We start from the raw sequence: 17,528 nt of genomic DNA on the forward strand, positions 1-17,528 counted from the left end.
ACTTGATGTTAGTTCAAACCATTAATATTTTAAAATATATTATGCTATTAATAGTAAAATTACATAGATAATGAATCTATTAACCTATTTTTATATTGAATTTTTTGATGTTTTATTTAATAGTAGGAAATATCAGGTAAATAAGATGTTTAGTCAATATTATTGACTAAATTATGGTCGATGCTCATTAACCAGAAACTCTTTCGATTAATCGATAGATCGATATCTTGCAAGTATGACTTACAGTCAGTTGTTTTTGTAGATTTAAAAATCAAAAAGCATTGATACAGTGTGATATAGTGTTTTGCGTTCACCAGCAATTACCGAATTGTTCTTACCGTATTTTTTATTATTGTTTTTGTTCTGAGTTGAAACAAACTATCTAAAATTTCTTAATGTCAGTGAATTTGTTATATCGTTTTGGGCCAACTCTTTCAAAACGTTTAATCTCATCAACAGCTTGTCGACTTGATATCTTCACAATTCAAGACGAGAATGACTTCAAATCTAAAGTGATTGACAATAAAAAACCAGTCATTGTTGATTTCTATGCATCGTAAGTTGTCGATAATTTATTTTCTAAACCATTTTACTATTTCCAAATTCCTAGCCTTCTATTGTATGCTAATCTTTTGTTCTCTTTTCATTTTTTCGCTTCCCAAACAAAGGTGGTGTAACCCATGCAAGCAATTAACACCACGATTGGAAACTGTTATAGCTGGTAAATCGGACAAAATTGATCTCGCTAAAGTAGATGTGGATAACCATGAAGGATTAGCAGGAGAATATAAAGTAATTAATTTATTTCATCATCATTCGCCATTTGAGTCATGGTTTATCTAAATATCACTGTTTGAATGATCATTTTACAAAAATAGTTTGTTATCTTGTTTCATTTCTATATCATTTCTTTATTAATGAGCATTACTTCACTTTACTAGCATAATTTTTGCCCTTTGATCATTTTGATCTATCCAAATGAGACGAAGAAATTCTTTTCACGATAGCACTCCTATCATGATTTGAATATCTTCATTGGATTATTTATAAGATATGTGATGCAAAACTTGACTCATCAATGATAAACCTTGATAATTGTGATCTAATTTTTCATATATTTTCTTTCAGGTTAGTTCAGTTCCTTCAATATTCGCTATAAAAGACGGAAAAGTCGTAGATTCGTTTGTTGGTAATATCGATGATGATAAACTTCGTGCCTTCGTTCACAAACTAGCCGATAACTAAATTAATTTGAAAAATGAAATTATGATTCTTTTCCTATTCCAACTTCAAAATAATTTTTCTAATTATTTTGGGTTACTGGATTCAATTTTTGATTTTTCGCAACACACATTTCCTTTCCTTCTAGATGAATTTAAAAGATGATTAACCATCAAAATCATCCCCCTTTAAAATTATATAGATTTTTTGTTTATTAGTCTTTTTGGCTCCTCAAAAATTTCATCAATCACGATGATAAATGTCCATAGCTAATATCTCTTTCATATCAATGCGAACTAGTTGACAAATTTAGCTTCGATTGATGTTAATTTGAGTATTGTAAGAAATAAAACATCCTTTATTTAACATTAAATTACAACAATTGTCATTTCAACATTTCCAGAAGGTTATCAAAAATGGTCAGCAACATTTCGACAATTACACGCTTTAAATAACTTTTTACAATCATCAGACAACATATTGATAAACTTGGAACCACCCAAATCATTAACAAATATACTATTGATAGTTTAAAAAAACAAGATCTAAACAGTTAAATCACGGGGAAGCAAGGCAGGTTCCGAAAGTGTCCTTTTCAATAAGTGACTTAAACGAAGATCTTGGTCAGCTTCATCTTCATATTCAGTTTCTTGATCAGAATAAAAATCTTGTCCATCATTATAAACATGATAATTTCCATCATAACTGTATGCATCATAAGCATCATCATATTCATCAGCTTTTCTTTCCTGATTAATCTCATAAAGCAAAAGAAACTCCAATGGCTCGCCATTTTCATCTGATTGTTTCTCTCGTTTCACTGATTGTTCAGCTGATTTTTTCCTCTCAGCATTTTTAATTAACTTCCAACGTCTTTCAATTTCTTGTAGCGGAATATTAACTTTGAATCGTGCCGGAATACTTGATTTACAGCGTTTGAACTTGGGCCTATCAATAGCTGCTTTAACATAAGGCTTTGAATCGGCGTCACTACTCTTTAAGCAAATCCGCCGATGACTTCCTCTTAAATTTTTATATTGTTCATGTTTAGCCGTTGTCCGTCTAATTTCTCTAGCAGACACATTCGCTGGACCTCTTTTAATTAATTTCTTGGTCTCGTCAACCTTTTCTTTACAATTAACGGGTTCCTTTTTTAACTCTTTGTCTTGTTTCCAGTTGTTCTCGTCTTTGTTATCAATTTTAACTTTTCTTCCTTTTCCATTGGTAGAATCATTTATTGAACTAACAACAATTAACGGACCAGATTCTTTAGGCTTTTTACCAACTGCAGGTTTCACTTTATCCAGTTGCTGGTTACCATTAAGCTCCGAGTTAATTTTTTCACTTGTTTCTCTAATAGACTTTTTGTCCATGGAATGATCTTTAACTTGTTTCAATTCCGAAAATTTTGTTTTATGTTCTCTAGTTAATATTGGAATATTGCTAGTTTCCACTTTTTTGGCCAATGCAGTTTCATCTTGAGCAGAGCTTTTGACATTAACACTCTTATTATTATTGTTATTATTGTTGGTGATGATATTATTATTAGTATTTGCTTTATTGCTTTTTAATCTCTCGTTATCATAAATCTTGGCAATCACAGTATCCTTTGAGATTTCACTTGAACCAAACTTTTCTTTCCGTTGATTGGTGATAACACTGGGAAGAGCATCTTTTTTAAACTTAGACTGGTTAAAAGACGACATTGCAGAGACACTTTTCTGGCGAAGTCCATTTTTACCACGTTGATCATGTAGATGATGATTATGTGAATGATGAATATGGTGGTTATCATTATATCCATTGAATTGATTATCGCCACTTGTTGTCATAAATTTGAGAGCCAAATTTTCATCGCTAACAGACTGTAAAGAACCACAAGGAGTTATAATTAGTTGAAACATGTTACAAATAAATTAAAGTCACAAACAATTTATAAAAAGCAAATTAATAACACTAAATACACAACTAAAACATGTACACAATTAGAGATCAATCAACAAATGAATGGTTGTATTGTAGCTTAAAAGTGTTCAAGTAATACAAAAGCGACACAAGATGGATTGAAAAAACAAGTCTTGATTGCTAGACTGGTTTGGCTTGATAAATAATAATACAACGTAATATTCAAAGTTGCGCCCCAACCAGATTTAAAACACTAACTTTAAATGGTGTTGACCATATCGATCGAAAATAATAGCAATAATAAATATAATAATGAAGAAAGGAAGGCAACAAACAAAAAGCGTTTCCGATCAACAAGCTTAAAGCTGTGTTGACCACTCCTTAGATTATATTCAAAGTTGATTCTCGATCAGCGTGTTTAAACCACCGCCCGAAAATGAATGAAAATTCTGAACATGAGGATGAAGCTGAGACGGAGAGAAGAGAAAGAAAAAAGATGAAAATAAAAGACCAGTTAACGTGATTATCTTGTTTTCCCCTATTTCTCATGAATCCCTTTTCACTTAACCAGCAACATTGAGACTTGAAACCATCATTTAGAATAGGTAATATTATTTTCAGGATAAAGAAGATCAGCTATTTCCTTATCATCGTCATTTTTATCTTCATCTAACTTCATTTACTCAATATTTCGATTTTTTGTATAATCAAAGTCCTATTCTTAGTAATGGAAACCCACGTTGAAAAGTCAATCAATCGTCTATTTTCATGCTTTCATCTAATCAACATCATCATCAACAAATAGTGAATTAAATTAGTATTCATCACTTTAAATTATCTATTAAATTAAGGCATCATTAACCGGTTTGAAATTAAGTTGCATCAGAATCGATATTTTGTCTGCTTTTCTGTCAATCCTAAGGCAGACCTTTTTGTTTCTTTGGGTTGTCCAGTAAAGTAAAAATTCCTGCTGTTTGTTACCCGGAATTAAGTCAACTCTAGAGTAAATTTCAACAGGATTTCAACAACACCAGTCTTCAGTCAACGAGCAAATTAGCCTTAGGATGTTTAACTTGGACTTGATTATCCTCATCATGATGAAAGGTTAAAGATGTTAAGTAATCTGAAAGAAGATTGTACAGCTTGCTTTCACTACAAGTCTTCAGCTCATATCTAGGACCGTTTAGCATTCAAATGCTCACTATTGAAAATGCAAGAATAATGTAACGAATATTAATAATTTAGTAACTTCAATAAGAAAATTAAAAAATACAATCAAGAGGTCGACCACAATTTATAACAACACAGGAACAGAATTAAGATTTTTGGTTTTTATATCAAGGGTAGAAAAAGGATGATTTTGGAGGGAATAAATGAAAGTAAAAAGGTTTCTCTGTCTTTACTTGTCTAATCTGGTATCAGTACCAGAAAAAGTGTGACTAAAGCAGTTCATGGTTACTTACAAGTACTTGTTAGTACTGTCAAGCTAAGGCGCCTTTACCTTTTAGTAAAGTTTGTATGTCCAGTGACATGGCTTACTTATCTTGGATAGATAACCTTTTTAGAGCTTAGAAGTTAAGATTAGCTGTGGTCCAGCTAAACCAGGATTTATAATATAATGTACCTGTAATCTCATTGTAACAATTAGTAAATAATTGTAAATAATTTAATGTAAAAGCCATAAGACTACACCGGGGCAGTATCAGATTATATATCTGTAAAGCTGTTCAGTCATTGTATGGCTTGCTTGTATTTTTATACATTCTAAATAAGGTCAACTTTACATGAAAAAGTAACTAAATATTTGAATATGGATTACAACTGAAGGGTTTGCATTTGACACGTTTGTTGATAATCATGAAAATTAAAAGAAAAATGAAAAGGATGAATTTCGCATTTTTTAAACAATTAAGACAATCAAGAAAAGCAATCAGAATGAAAGATGAATCTAGAGATTCGGATGAAAGAGTTATGCATTGAATAGTTTAATGAGTTCCGATTTCTACCTTCAACAATTACCATCATCTTCTTGAATCTAATTTTACATTAAATTTCATCCACCAAAGTCATCAATAGCAAGCAGAATAAAGAAATTCTTTGAATCGTCTTTTTTCTCAAGCCAAATTTTATGGTTTCCCATAACTAATCTAGTTGATTATAAAATAGGCTTACCCAAACAAATTACTCACCTTGATTATTGGCAAAACCTTGCCTTGATTAGAAGATGATAGTTTCCTCAATTGATCTGAAATGAGACCATCAATAACAATAGCATTAGTAATCATTTCTTTAACTTGAGTTTTTAAAAGGCTTAAATGTAGCTTTATTGTTAACATATCAAATGTTGGTTAACATGTTTGAAAACAATCAACATAATAATATAAAGCAATTGATATTAGGTCAACTCTTGAATATTGATTGGGTTATTTAATCAGTTGTATAATATAAATTACTATAAGTAGTATTTTCATCTTTCACTGATTTCTTATTTTTGTCTCTCGTTTATATTGTTAATTTCAATTGTTTAATTAGTGTAAGTCTTACCATAAAGAAATCTTTCATACGATCGATAACTAAATGAATCAGTAAAATCGACCATTCCAGGACATTTGACTTCTTTACGGAATTTTTCGACCAACCGTTTAACCAGAACTGGTTCATTGACACGTCCACTTCGTATCTGACAGCGTTTCAGATCTTGAAGCTCTTGGAAAATTTTCCTTTCCAATTGATATCTATTAAAGATCAGAATAAAATGAAAATGAAAATAAAGATTCCAATTTGTGGCTCATATTGATTCTATTGACAATTATCACTATAATGCAATTAAGCTGTAGCCTAATTGCTTTCATGATATTGTTTCTTAAGAGGTCAACTGAATAGGTAGAAACCTTAAAATGAGAGAGAAATTAATATTGCATATAACGTAATAGATCGATTTTTCTTATTGATGGGAAAAAGTAGTTCAGTATTGATTGGCATGGAAATCAGGTTAGACTCTCTATTATTATGTAAACATTTCCAATGTCAATGTCATTGTTGACTTGATAAGAAAGTTGCCATAAAATGATCAAATTAAAGTGATTGTACAATTGCTGATGATAGATGATTAATTTTCAATATCACTCACTTTCTTAAGCTGCGTTCAACTTTAGCCATCATTTCATTGGTTTCAGTTTTAATTTGCTCCTTTGTTACTTTAGCTTCAGAGTCGGGTCTACGAGCCAGATCCAAGCCTCGAGTATCAACTTTGGCAGTTACATGGGACAAATCAATGGGTCCAATATTGGGTAACAGTCGATGATGAAGTCGATGAGAGCAACGAGATTCTGAAAGAATTTTAGATTCTGACTTTGACCCTTCGTTTTCTTCACACAAACCTTCATTAGTGTGTTTACGTGTGTTGGTAAAATCTTGACGTTTCATTGGTTGAGATTTAGTTTTATTTGAACCAATTATACCATCATTTTCCTTGAGCTCTTGAGATAGACCAGATAATTGTTCATCACTTACACCATTTCCATCGCAATTATCAACTGAATTATCAACCGAATTATCAGCTGAATTATCATCTGAACCAAGTATTGGTAATTCATGACTACCTAATGATGCAACTGAAGCTAATGATCCTGTTGCTGATTCACTTGTTTCTTGATGATGCACTGAAGAGTCTTCAATCTGAGAATCTTCAGAATAATCAGCTTCTGATGTACTTTCAGAAATGCCCTTATTATTGATACTTTCACTTGATTCAATCCTTCCTTGAAGGTTATCCGCATCATCACCGTTACTATTAATAACTTGTTCGGTAACATCGACTGATAAATCAACGTCACTCGCATGAGGATGTTTAACAATTGATTTACCAATTAATGACCGTTTATTATTAATTTGTCCTCGTTTTGATGTTGCTCTATCCAGTGATTGGCTAGTTAACTTTGTTCGGCCATTGACTTCCTTATTAGATAGCAATCCTTTCGATTTGTCTCGACTCCGAGAAGTTGATCTTTCACTTTCAATACTCTTTTTATCGAGCTTCATCTTGTTACTCGAACTAGTCATTCCCTTTTTTCTTGTAACACTTGATTCTTCATTCCTGTTGACGTTGACATTATCATCGTTCACTTGAGACTGATTTTCATTAAATTGTGAAGATGATTGAGATGAATCAGATGTGGATAACTTTGATCGTCTTTTAATGCGCTTTAATGGAGCCATCTTGTGCTTTGAAACTGTATTCACATAAACATTTGTGATTATGGATTGTGATTGAAAGCCTGAACTCATTGATTGAGAAGTAGCAAATGAATAATCAGGCGATGAACCATTATTTCGGTAGATTGCTACCTTTCGCTTGGTAATGGAGGTTCGAGTTTTCCCATCATCATGATGCTGCTCAACCGATTCCATGTTGGTTATACTTTGACCATCTGAATTTGTGTTACCACTTGAAAAATTTTCCCGAGAGCTTGGACGTGATTTTGATTGAGCATAAACTTTTGGAGTGACGTGACCTTTACCAGGGCTTCTTGCAGATAGGCGTTTTTGATTTAATGATCTGTTTGAGTGAAGGAGAAAAAAAATTAAACAAATGATGAGTGGTTAGTGAAAGTGAGTAGTTTGATTGAAACTTACCTTGAGTTTAGGTTTAATCTAGAGGCTGGAAGAGCTCCATGAAGTAGAAGAAATTTGGCACAACTACGGTAATTTTTTTGTAAAGCACAATCAAGTGGGGTCATTAAATGTCCTTTTGATTTCATCAACGGATTAATCTCAGATCCTGAATCAATTAACACTTTACACATTTCAACATTGTTATCTGAAGCGGCAATATGAAGTGGACTTCGTCCAATTGAATTAGTTGTATTCACTGCACTTGGGAGTTGTTGAAGTAACCAGCGAACCAATTCTTTAAGATGTTTCCACACAAAGATATAGATAATTTAAAATAAGCTTGATTAATGTAATGTAAATATTATATAACAATTTGAGATTACCTATAGCAAAATGACATAGCAAAGTGTAACAAAATTACTCTAATTATGTTCCTTAACAAGACAAAGCTAAATAATAAATGGTAAAAATATTGAATAGCCTCACATAAGGTAGATCAGAAGGTAAGGCAATTCGCATTATCACACTTTGCTGGATCTTTTACTGCTGATGGCATCTGAAGTTGGTAATATAAACAGACAAACTAAATTGAAATGATAAATAAATATATAAAAATAATTACCTTTCCGACCAGATTTAATGGCTTCATGAAGAGGTAAGTCACCTCGGATATTTCTGTACCACAGGTTAGCCCCATGGGAAGCCAGGATCTTGATAGTTTCAAATTGTCCTTTAACAGCACCACAATGGGCAGCTGTTCGTCCTTTCAAATCTTGTCGATTAGGTTCAGCACCTGATTGTAAAAGTAACTGAGTACAATCAGCATGGCCAAGAGTCACAGAGTAAAACAAAGGGGAACAGCCAATAGAATCCGTTACATCAATTTCAGCGCCACACATGTTGATTAAAGCCTCGGCTGATTCAACATGTCCACGGCTTGAAGCACAATGTAAAGCTAAAATTGTCGTTGACAAACAAATAATGTTGGTTACTTTTGATTTAAACAATTAAGTTCACTATTTTCAATAATAATCGAAAGTGAAATATCAACTAAATAGACTTATTACCTGTTAACCCATCTTTATCACAAGCCGCAACATCAGCTCCAGAGTTGACCAACATCATAATAGCCTCACTTGAACCTAAACCATTTCACATAAAAATTACATTAATACTGAAATTGAATTATCTTAATCAACTCTAAATCTCATGTGAAGACTCAGTTTGCCTGATTTTGCAAGTTATAATTTTAATTCAAACCAAGCCCATAAAAATGGACCCGCTAGGAAGATACGTGTTTGGTCAGAACATTTGCTGGATTTTTCATTAAATTTTTGAATAACAGGAAAAAAGTGACCATTTATTTCACTCTTTTGAGTTGTAATCAACATCACTCATCTTATTTGATGATTAAATTCAATAGAAGAGTTGGGTTAAATGAAATTAATGATCAACAGTGAAAATAAGGTCCATTCTCATCAATGAAGCTCATTTTTTGACAATAACAAAATGAAAAATATGATTAATGATTGACGAGTTGCTGTGGTCAATCAGTACAATGAGACCACATCAACAATCGATTTTAATTGCTTGTCAATTCATTTCCAAACATCCACATTAAATAAGTCAAATCTATTTTAAGATTAACACAGTTGCAATTAAACTGCGATCAATAATGTCCATAGATTTGTCCGTCTATGGAATCTAAAACAAATTAATATTTTGAATGATTCTTGTATTTTCACCTTAAATAAAAGCAAAGTTGTAAATTAATTACTCTGAAAAGCTACAATAAAATATTATCTTAATCAATTGAATGTACTATTTCTTGCATTTATTTTCATTACATGAAAAGAATTGGCATCTTTAATTAATAAGATGACCACTCTTCCACTTCCGTGCTTGACTCTTTGTATGTTTGACCAGGAACTGGCAAATTATTAATGACTTGACCAAATCGTGCAGCTAATAATTTGAAAGTCGACAAAGTCACGCAAGAATGGATAATGAGTGAATTAATCAAAACTTCAATTCAGAGTAATCAATGGTTTCAAGCAAGACAAAATGTGAGACCCACTCAATCCAAAGATATGAAATTAAAATGTCAATGATAGCAGATCCTTAAATATGATTCTTGTATTTCCATGTTGTATTTCTATTCAGACACCAAAATTTACATGGTTATAACCAATTAAGCGCGACATCAGAAATGATAATTAGTCTTCACTCAGCTCAGACCAAGATATTATAAGTAGTGAATAAAAAACACGATTGCATTGATATAACTCAAGAACTACAAAGCGATCACTGTTTCAGAAAAAGGGCATTTTCTGGTTCAAAGAGCTATTTTCTTGTGTTATTATGAAGCTAATTTGATCCAAAAATCTTAATTTCCAGCTGATCACAGTTGACGAACAGTTTATTATAACATTAAAAAATGTTTGATCTTAAAAAAATCAAAAGGTTTCCTGAAAAACTGACCCTCTTCAAATTGAATTTTATAAAAGTCGAAACCAAAAACCAAAGTCACATCAAAAACTTATCGTTCGGGTCCATTCACCCTCTAAGGATAAGGCTTAGGAGTTATTTTTATTAATATCAGGTCATTGATACATAAGTTAATTTTCATTAAAATTGATCTAAATAAATGTCAATGATGATCGACTAGAAATAAATAGCCGTTGGTTGAATTGTTCTGATTTGTATCACCTTAGTTCTAGGCATTGGTTTAATCTCTATTAACTTAGCATTTTGTTTCTTGGCTTTTAAATAGTTTTGAAGCCATTCGTATCGGCCAATAAATTTGTCATAAACATTAATTCCAAACCAGATTCCCAAGATGCTGTAGACGGAATACAGAAAACCAGGTAAATCAAGCTTCTCATGGCCTACCAACCACAAATCAGGCATAATCTGAGGAGCGATTTCAATAACATAAGGCCGCTGGGAAGTTTTCTCGGTATAAACTTCATAATAAGATATGTAATGAACCTTGTTACAGTCATCTTTACTAGTCAGAGCCTTGCAAAAATCAACAAACCCGACAATTGTACTGCTGTTGTGAATGAGTGTCTCTGTGAAAAAACTGGCAAAAGTCGATTTCTTCGGATAACGGCCAAAAGCGACAACAGAATCTACAAAAACAGATTTACGCTCTGAAAGAAGCAATAAATTGTCCAAACATTCAGCATACACTTTGGCTCTATTATAGTCAACACAGTCGGTTACAGATGGCCAAGGTAGTTTCGTCGTAATCCTCCGACTGTAGTGCGCTACTATACCATAGAATTGGCCTTTCGTCGCAGCAACCGAGTGATATTGACCCACTTGACTATCAATCGGATCATGATGATGTGAAAATCGAAAACCAAACATCATGTTTATATTGTGAGTGATGGTAAGAAGAGCAAAATTTCCTGATTGACTCAACAGTGAATCTTGAGCTAGTGGCCGTGAATTGTTCTGGCAAGATATTCGCATGAAGATTCCCATTCCAGACAAAAAACGTTCAACTTTACATATATTTTTATGCAACAAATTGTCGTTGTTTCCTATTAAAGTTACGCTTTCAATGAATGTGGTTGGATCCACTGTTAGCTCTTCAATATCACCGACAGTTAAAAGTGTAGTAAGATGTTCATACACTTGAAAAGTATGATCACTCAGAGTTGAACAGTATTCATTGAAATCATCAACATTTCGTATTGTAACGTTTTCAACATTATTCACAGTTTTACATGCAAAGATCATTCTTTCTGGATATCGCAAGTAAAGTCCGGTAAAGTTGAGAAGTGGAGGAAACGGGAAATACATATCGATGTCAGGGATTTCAATCATCTTTGGATATGAATAAGTTACTTCTACTCGTACTCTGAACTGAAAATACTCTTCGATTATAGTGGACAGTTGATGGAAACATCCAATGGAACAGACAATCAAAGCGCATAAATTTACATTCAACCTAACCATTACTGAGGCCGATTCTTTCGAGTATTAAATCCCCAAATAACCAAATAAAGATTGATTAATAATAAATGTTGATTAGGCTCGATATTATCGAGACAATATAGCAATTTTCAACAATTAACAAGCAAGGAATAAAATTTAGAGAATGAAATTACGTTAAATTTACAATTGGTTTCGATTCAAAAATGGGTTAAATCCAAGTTGACTAAAGGTATAACTTGTCTTCGTTAGAGCTTCGCTGGTCAACATAATAAATTAAGAACCGATTGTTGGAGCAAAAGTTGATGCAACAGACTGATTGACAGATTGATTCTAATTGTCTTCCTTTAATCTGATTGATTGTTATGTATGTTTTCAATTAAACGATCAATCGATTGACCTTCTTCAAAATAGTCACACAATTGTTCATAAGGCCACAAGTTTTGCTCTGAACCAATATGACAAGCTTGAAATGAGTTTCTGAAATGTAAATTGTACTTTGAATGGAAACTGTCACATTTTTTGAGCAAATTTTGATCAATTAGAAGAAATATATTCAATTAAGAAAATTAAGTTTCAATTGTTAATATAATTACGATTTATTTCATCTTCCTATGAATTGTGTCACTAAATAATTCATCTAAAATCAATTAATTAGTCTGAGTGTAGTGACAACTTACACTTTGTTAGATGTTATGTTAGTAAAAAGACACAATTGTAACATTTATGCACATATTGAGACAAACACTGAAAAGAAATAGGCAAAAACGGGTCAAAATACGTTTCTTTCGCGTTATAACTCTATATAGTTTTGTGCGGATATAAAAATTGAATACATTTGTGTGAATTAAAAATTTTTCCGATGAATATTTTTCGAGAAAATCGAGTTCAAAGTTTAAACTTCGATCGCCTTTTTTACAATAATGGAAGCAGATTTTTTGATGAAACTTATTTCACTTATGTAACTTTTGATGATCAATCATAAAATGAGCTTATTTAGAGAAATAAAATTTTCTATTCTCTGTAAAATAGATCACTTCGATTTCCAATTGAAGCGATCGCATTCTGTACCTGTAATAGTTAGAGAACTGAAAATCATAATTTGTCGTTATAAGTTGTTTGTACACACAATGGAGCGATTATTTTTTTCAATTTCTCAACAGTTCTCTTGATTTTGGTCATTATCCTAAAAACTTTGAGACTCGATATTTCGAGAATGGCCTAACCTACAGTCACCATTCTTTCATCAGTTTAATCCTTTACTAATTAATAATTCGAAGCAATTTAATAACTTTCAATTAGTGCATTTGTTTCATGATATTTGGTTTTTAAATGCACGAGGAATAACATATTTAACAAAAACAAACTCATCTCAAACCAAATCTTGGTTGATAAACCAATTTTCTGGTTAAAGTTAAAAAACCAAATGCAAAGAGTACTGCCAAAGGCTCGAATATTTGTGTTAAGACTTGGGACTTGGCGGATTTGTAAGGATATAAAAACAGAACCTTTTGGTGCTATTAAATAATGAATCCGATGGATGTTTTTAGAGATAATTGAGGTCAAAGTATAAAACTTTGACCTCCTTTTGCGCAGCTATGGAAGTAGATTTTTTCAAGAAACTGTATTTAACTGATGTAAATTTTGATTGTGAACCAGAAAATGCATTTATTTTGAGAAATAAAAGTTTCGGTTTCCTGTAAAGCGATTAAGTTCGATTTGCTTTAAACCGATTTTTTTCTGTGACCATGTTAGTTAGAGGAATAAAACTCATAATTTGTGAGTAAAAATAGTTTGTTCACACCATGGATTCAATACTTTTTTCAAATCAGCAACAGTTCTCTTGATTTTGGCCATTGTTTTTGAAACTTTGTGCCTCGATATTTTGAGAATGGCCTAGCCTAAAGTCAATATTCTTTCACTAATTTAATCCTTTACTAATTGATAATACAATAATAATTAATAACTTTCCATTAGCGCTTTTGGATGATGATATTTGGGCTTTAAATGTGCGTACAACAACTTATTAAACAAAACAAACTCATATTAACACATTTCTTGGTAAATAAAGCATTTTTCTGGTTTAGCTTTCACATGAAATGCAAAAGGTACTGCGAAAGCATCAAACATTTGGGTTTAGAGTTGAGACTAAGCACGTTTGTAGGGACTTAAAAACTGAGTCCATTGGTGCTATTAACTAATTGATCTGATCGATAGTTTTTGAGATAATCGAGCTTGAATTTGAAACTTCGAACGTCTTTTTTTCAGCCATGGAAGTAGATTTTTTCATGAAACTCTATTTAACTGATGTAAATTTTGATGCTGAACCAGAAAATACATTAATTTTGAGAAATAAAACTTTCGATTTTCTATAAAGCATATAAGTTCGATTAGCCCTTAAACTGACTTTTTCTGTGACCGCAATAGTTAGAGGACTGAAACTCATAATTTGTGAGTAAAAATAGTTTGTTCAAACCATGGATCAAATAATTTTTTCAATTTATAAGTAATTCTCTTGATTTTGGCCTTTGGGCTAAAACACTTCAAGTCCCGATATTTCGAGTTTGAACTAACCTACAGTCATCATTCTTTGGCCAAACATTAGACTACTTTAGGTCATAATATAATATGACAAAATATCGAATAAAATTCGGGCTAGTTCTTTTAATTATGAATATCTTTCAAACACCAAAGATTCGTATTTGAAAAAACAACTATCAAGCTCAAGTCTGACAACATAAGTAAAACAATACTCTGAACTTTTCTCTAAGAATCATGAATAGTTTAATATTTAATTTTACTAAAACACATAATAATATCTAATGTTTGGTGAAAGAATGGTGACTTTAGGTTAGGCCATTCTCGAAATATCGAGTCTCAAAGTTTTTAGGATAATGACCAAAATCAAGAAAACCGTTAAGAAATTGAAAAAAATAATCGCTCCATTGTGTGTACAAACAACTTATAACGACAAATTATGATTTTCAGTCCTCTTACTATTACAGGTACAGAATGCGATCGCTTCAATTGGAAATCGAAGTGATCTATTTTACAGAGAGTAGAAAATTTTATTTCTCAAAATAAGCTCATTTTATGATTGATCATCAAAAGTTACATCAGATAAATAAGTTTCATCAAAAAATCTGCTTCCATTATTGTGCAAAAAGCGATCGAAGTTTAAACTTTGAACTCGATTTTCTCGAAAAATATTCATCGGAAAAATTTTTAATTCACACAAATGTATTCAATTTTTATGATCGCACAAAACTACAGAGTTATAACTCGAAAGAAACGTATGTTCACCCGTTTTTGCCTATTTCTTTTTCAGCACTTTGTTCAATTAGTGCATCAATGTTACAATTGTGTTCATTGTGCTTTTTAGTAACAACTTATACTATTAGTATATTATGATATAATAAAGAGGTTTCGTTGGACACCTTAGATTTAGGGACTTAATTGAATACATTTTATAGATGAACAAAACTATTAGCACCATAACTGTGTGCGATTTGCAGTTTGTTTTCGAGTGTCATCTCTTCGATTATTAACTTCATTAAACTTATTTCTTGAACATTTTCAATTAAACCATGAAATAACATTGCCCAATGAATAATGTAAGACATTCTTAGAGAGCAATAAATTGGCCATTCCTAGTCAGGTTAACTGTAAAAGGTCTCAGCGTTAACCTAAATTTTGAATGTATTATCGATTCTATCAACCGTTTTGTTAGCCACAGAAATAAATGGTCACTTAGACTGAGTCAGCTTTCGACTGACAAAATAGGTATTAAATCGTTAAATGTTTATAAACTGGAACGTACCTGAGCTTGCAGCCCATAGAAGTGGAGTTCGTCCATCTTTATCCCGGCAATTGGGATCAACCTTTTGGTAGGATAATATTTTCCTCAACACCTTCAAACCTATCCTTACATCTCGGTTAATATTGTTGGATGGAGCAGTCATTTGAGCAGCATAGTGTACAGGATGAGCTCCATGAATGTCTGGAAGGGAAGCTGAAGCACCCGATGAGTATAAGATATCAAGGCATTTAATTTCATTGCAAACGGTTGCCCAATGAAAAGCTGTGTGACCCTCGGTGTCACCTGAGTTGAGAAATTGAATAAATAGCGCTTCTGGAACAAATGATTTAACCTGACTGGTTAAATAAGTAACCATTGAAATGTTGCCATTAATGACTGCCAAATGAAGTATCGTGTAGCCATCGTTGTCTTGGTTAATTATTGAATTGGGTCGTTGCTTGATTAACAATGAAGCACACAAGGTTCCAGTACACTCCGCACAATAATGCAACAATGATCGGCCATTACGGTCTCGTCCGTTGATCAATTCAATGAGAGATTTATGTTTCAATAGAGACTCAGCTTTTGATGTCAACGATTTAAGACAACAGTCAAAAAATTCAATTATCTCAGGATTATCTCGGGTCTCTTGTTTCCTATTGTCAACAGCGAGTAGATCACTCATTTTAACATTTTAAAAAACTGTAAATAAAAGTAAAATGTAAAAAAACTAATCAATAATTAAAATAATAGTCACAATCAAAAAGCAATATCAGTGTCAACAAAAGTAGAGTCCTTGAGAGAAACAATAACAATTGAATAAAATGGTCGATTTGAACGTTTGGTGAGTTATTCAATATGTTTAACATTTCTGGTTATTTGATGGTCAAACATATTGACTCTTAATCCAAGATAATCCAGTAAAATTAAGAGTGGAATCAAGTGTTTAATCATTCCTCACACTATCGGAGTTTTAAGCTGGAGTTGTTGGAGTTTTGATAAACCCAATTTTTAACCCAAAACCATAACATTCACATTTTCACAAATCATGAACACAAAATTGAGACAACAATTAAGATGGGATAAACTGGTTAAACTGAATCAAACGATTGCTCCAATAAACCATGATACTGATCGTAAAATGGTGTGATATCCAAGTTTGCACTCCAAAACAAAACAAAAGCTATTAACTGGTGAATACAAAACTAACGGCAAGTAATCACAATCTAATGTATCTTTGGTCAACACAATTCATAGGAAGACTGAGTCGTTGAATATCTGAAACTCATGGTTCAATGATTATCAAATTTTGTCATGGTGATAAAGGCTATCATAGCAAGACAATGGTTAACCTACACATGAAGAGACAGTCAATATTTTTCAATGTTACACTTTTGTTTTCAGTTACCAAGAAAACTATAAAAGACTTACCAATTTGTCATAATAACATTGCTTTGGCAAATTGACAGCAATGACCAGAATCCAAGTGAGGTTAAAATAAAGGCCAAAAGTCACTAGATGTTGAAAGGTTGGTAAACATAAATACAAGTGAAGAGGTTGCTGCGTTAACCGTAATGCAGTCCTCATGACCTAGAAACCTCTCTGCCGTAATATTGCCATAGAGATGGGATTTTGTCATGAAACTTTCTCTCTCTCTCTCTTCCACTAATCATCATTATCATCATGAAAATAATAATAACTGTCTTTCACCTGTCTCTTTCCAGGCCTTTCCTACCTTTCTCTGGTTGCTTCCAATACACAAAACACTAAATGTAACGAAATTGTTGAATGGTTGCTCGGTTTAATCGCCTAAAATGGATCCACTCAACATTAACTCATCAACATGATCAGTTGACTGAATCATTCTGGATTGTTTAATCACAGACTGATTATTATTTGTCTAAAGATTACCTCACAATGATCACAATTGATCAATAAAGCCTTTTTTTAAGTTACATCGTTTCCTATTCAATATTCATAATGTAACTCACCTTTTTCAAACTAACATTTCATGTTTCATTAGTTTGTGATTGACTTTTTTGTT

The 17,528-nt window shown here is 32.2% G+C and overlaps 2 protein-coding genes across 2 annotated transcripts; one reads left to right on the forward strand and one right to left on the reverse strand.

Annotated features, from left to right (window-relative positions):
- Positions 1-275: 275 nt before the first annotated feature.
- LOC107364211 (thioredoxin, mitochondrial) lies at positions 276-1,594 on the forward strand. The gene is made up of 3 exons (XM_015931543.3): positions 276-556; positions 669-792; positions 1,129-1,594. Exons 1-3 carry the CDS (start codon positions 396-398, stop codon positions 1,243-1,245), a joined length of 402 nt encoding a protein of 133 aa, XP_015787029.2. The 5' UTR covers positions 276-395; the 3' UTR covers positions 1,246-1,594.
- On the reverse strand, positions 1,559-16,184 carry LOC107364210 (uncharacterized). Its single transcript, XM_015931542.3, has 8 exons — positions 15,506-16,184; positions 8,808-8,882; positions 8,363-8,695; positions 7,762-8,035; positions 6,257-7,684; positions 5,671-5,861; positions 5,316-5,371; positions 1,559-3,086 (listed from the first exon to the last, which is right to left on the reverse strand). Exons 1-8 carry the CDS (start codon positions 16,167-16,169, stop codon positions 1,767-1,769), a joined length of 4,341 nt encoding a protein of 1,446 aa, XP_015787028.2. The 5' UTR covers positions 16,170-16,184; the 3' UTR covers positions 1,559-1,766.
- Positions 16,185-17,528: the final 1,344 nt, after the last annotated feature.

This window comes from Tetranychus urticae, chromosome 3 (assembly GCF_039701765.1).
Source record: "Tetranychus urticae isolate SD_2017Ah chromosome 3, NJAU_TeUrti_SD_1.0, whole genome shotgun sequence".
NCBI classification, from domain to species: domain Eukaryota; kingdom Metazoa; phylum Arthropoda; class Arachnida; order Trombidiformes; family Tetranychidae; genus Tetranychus; species Tetranychus urticae.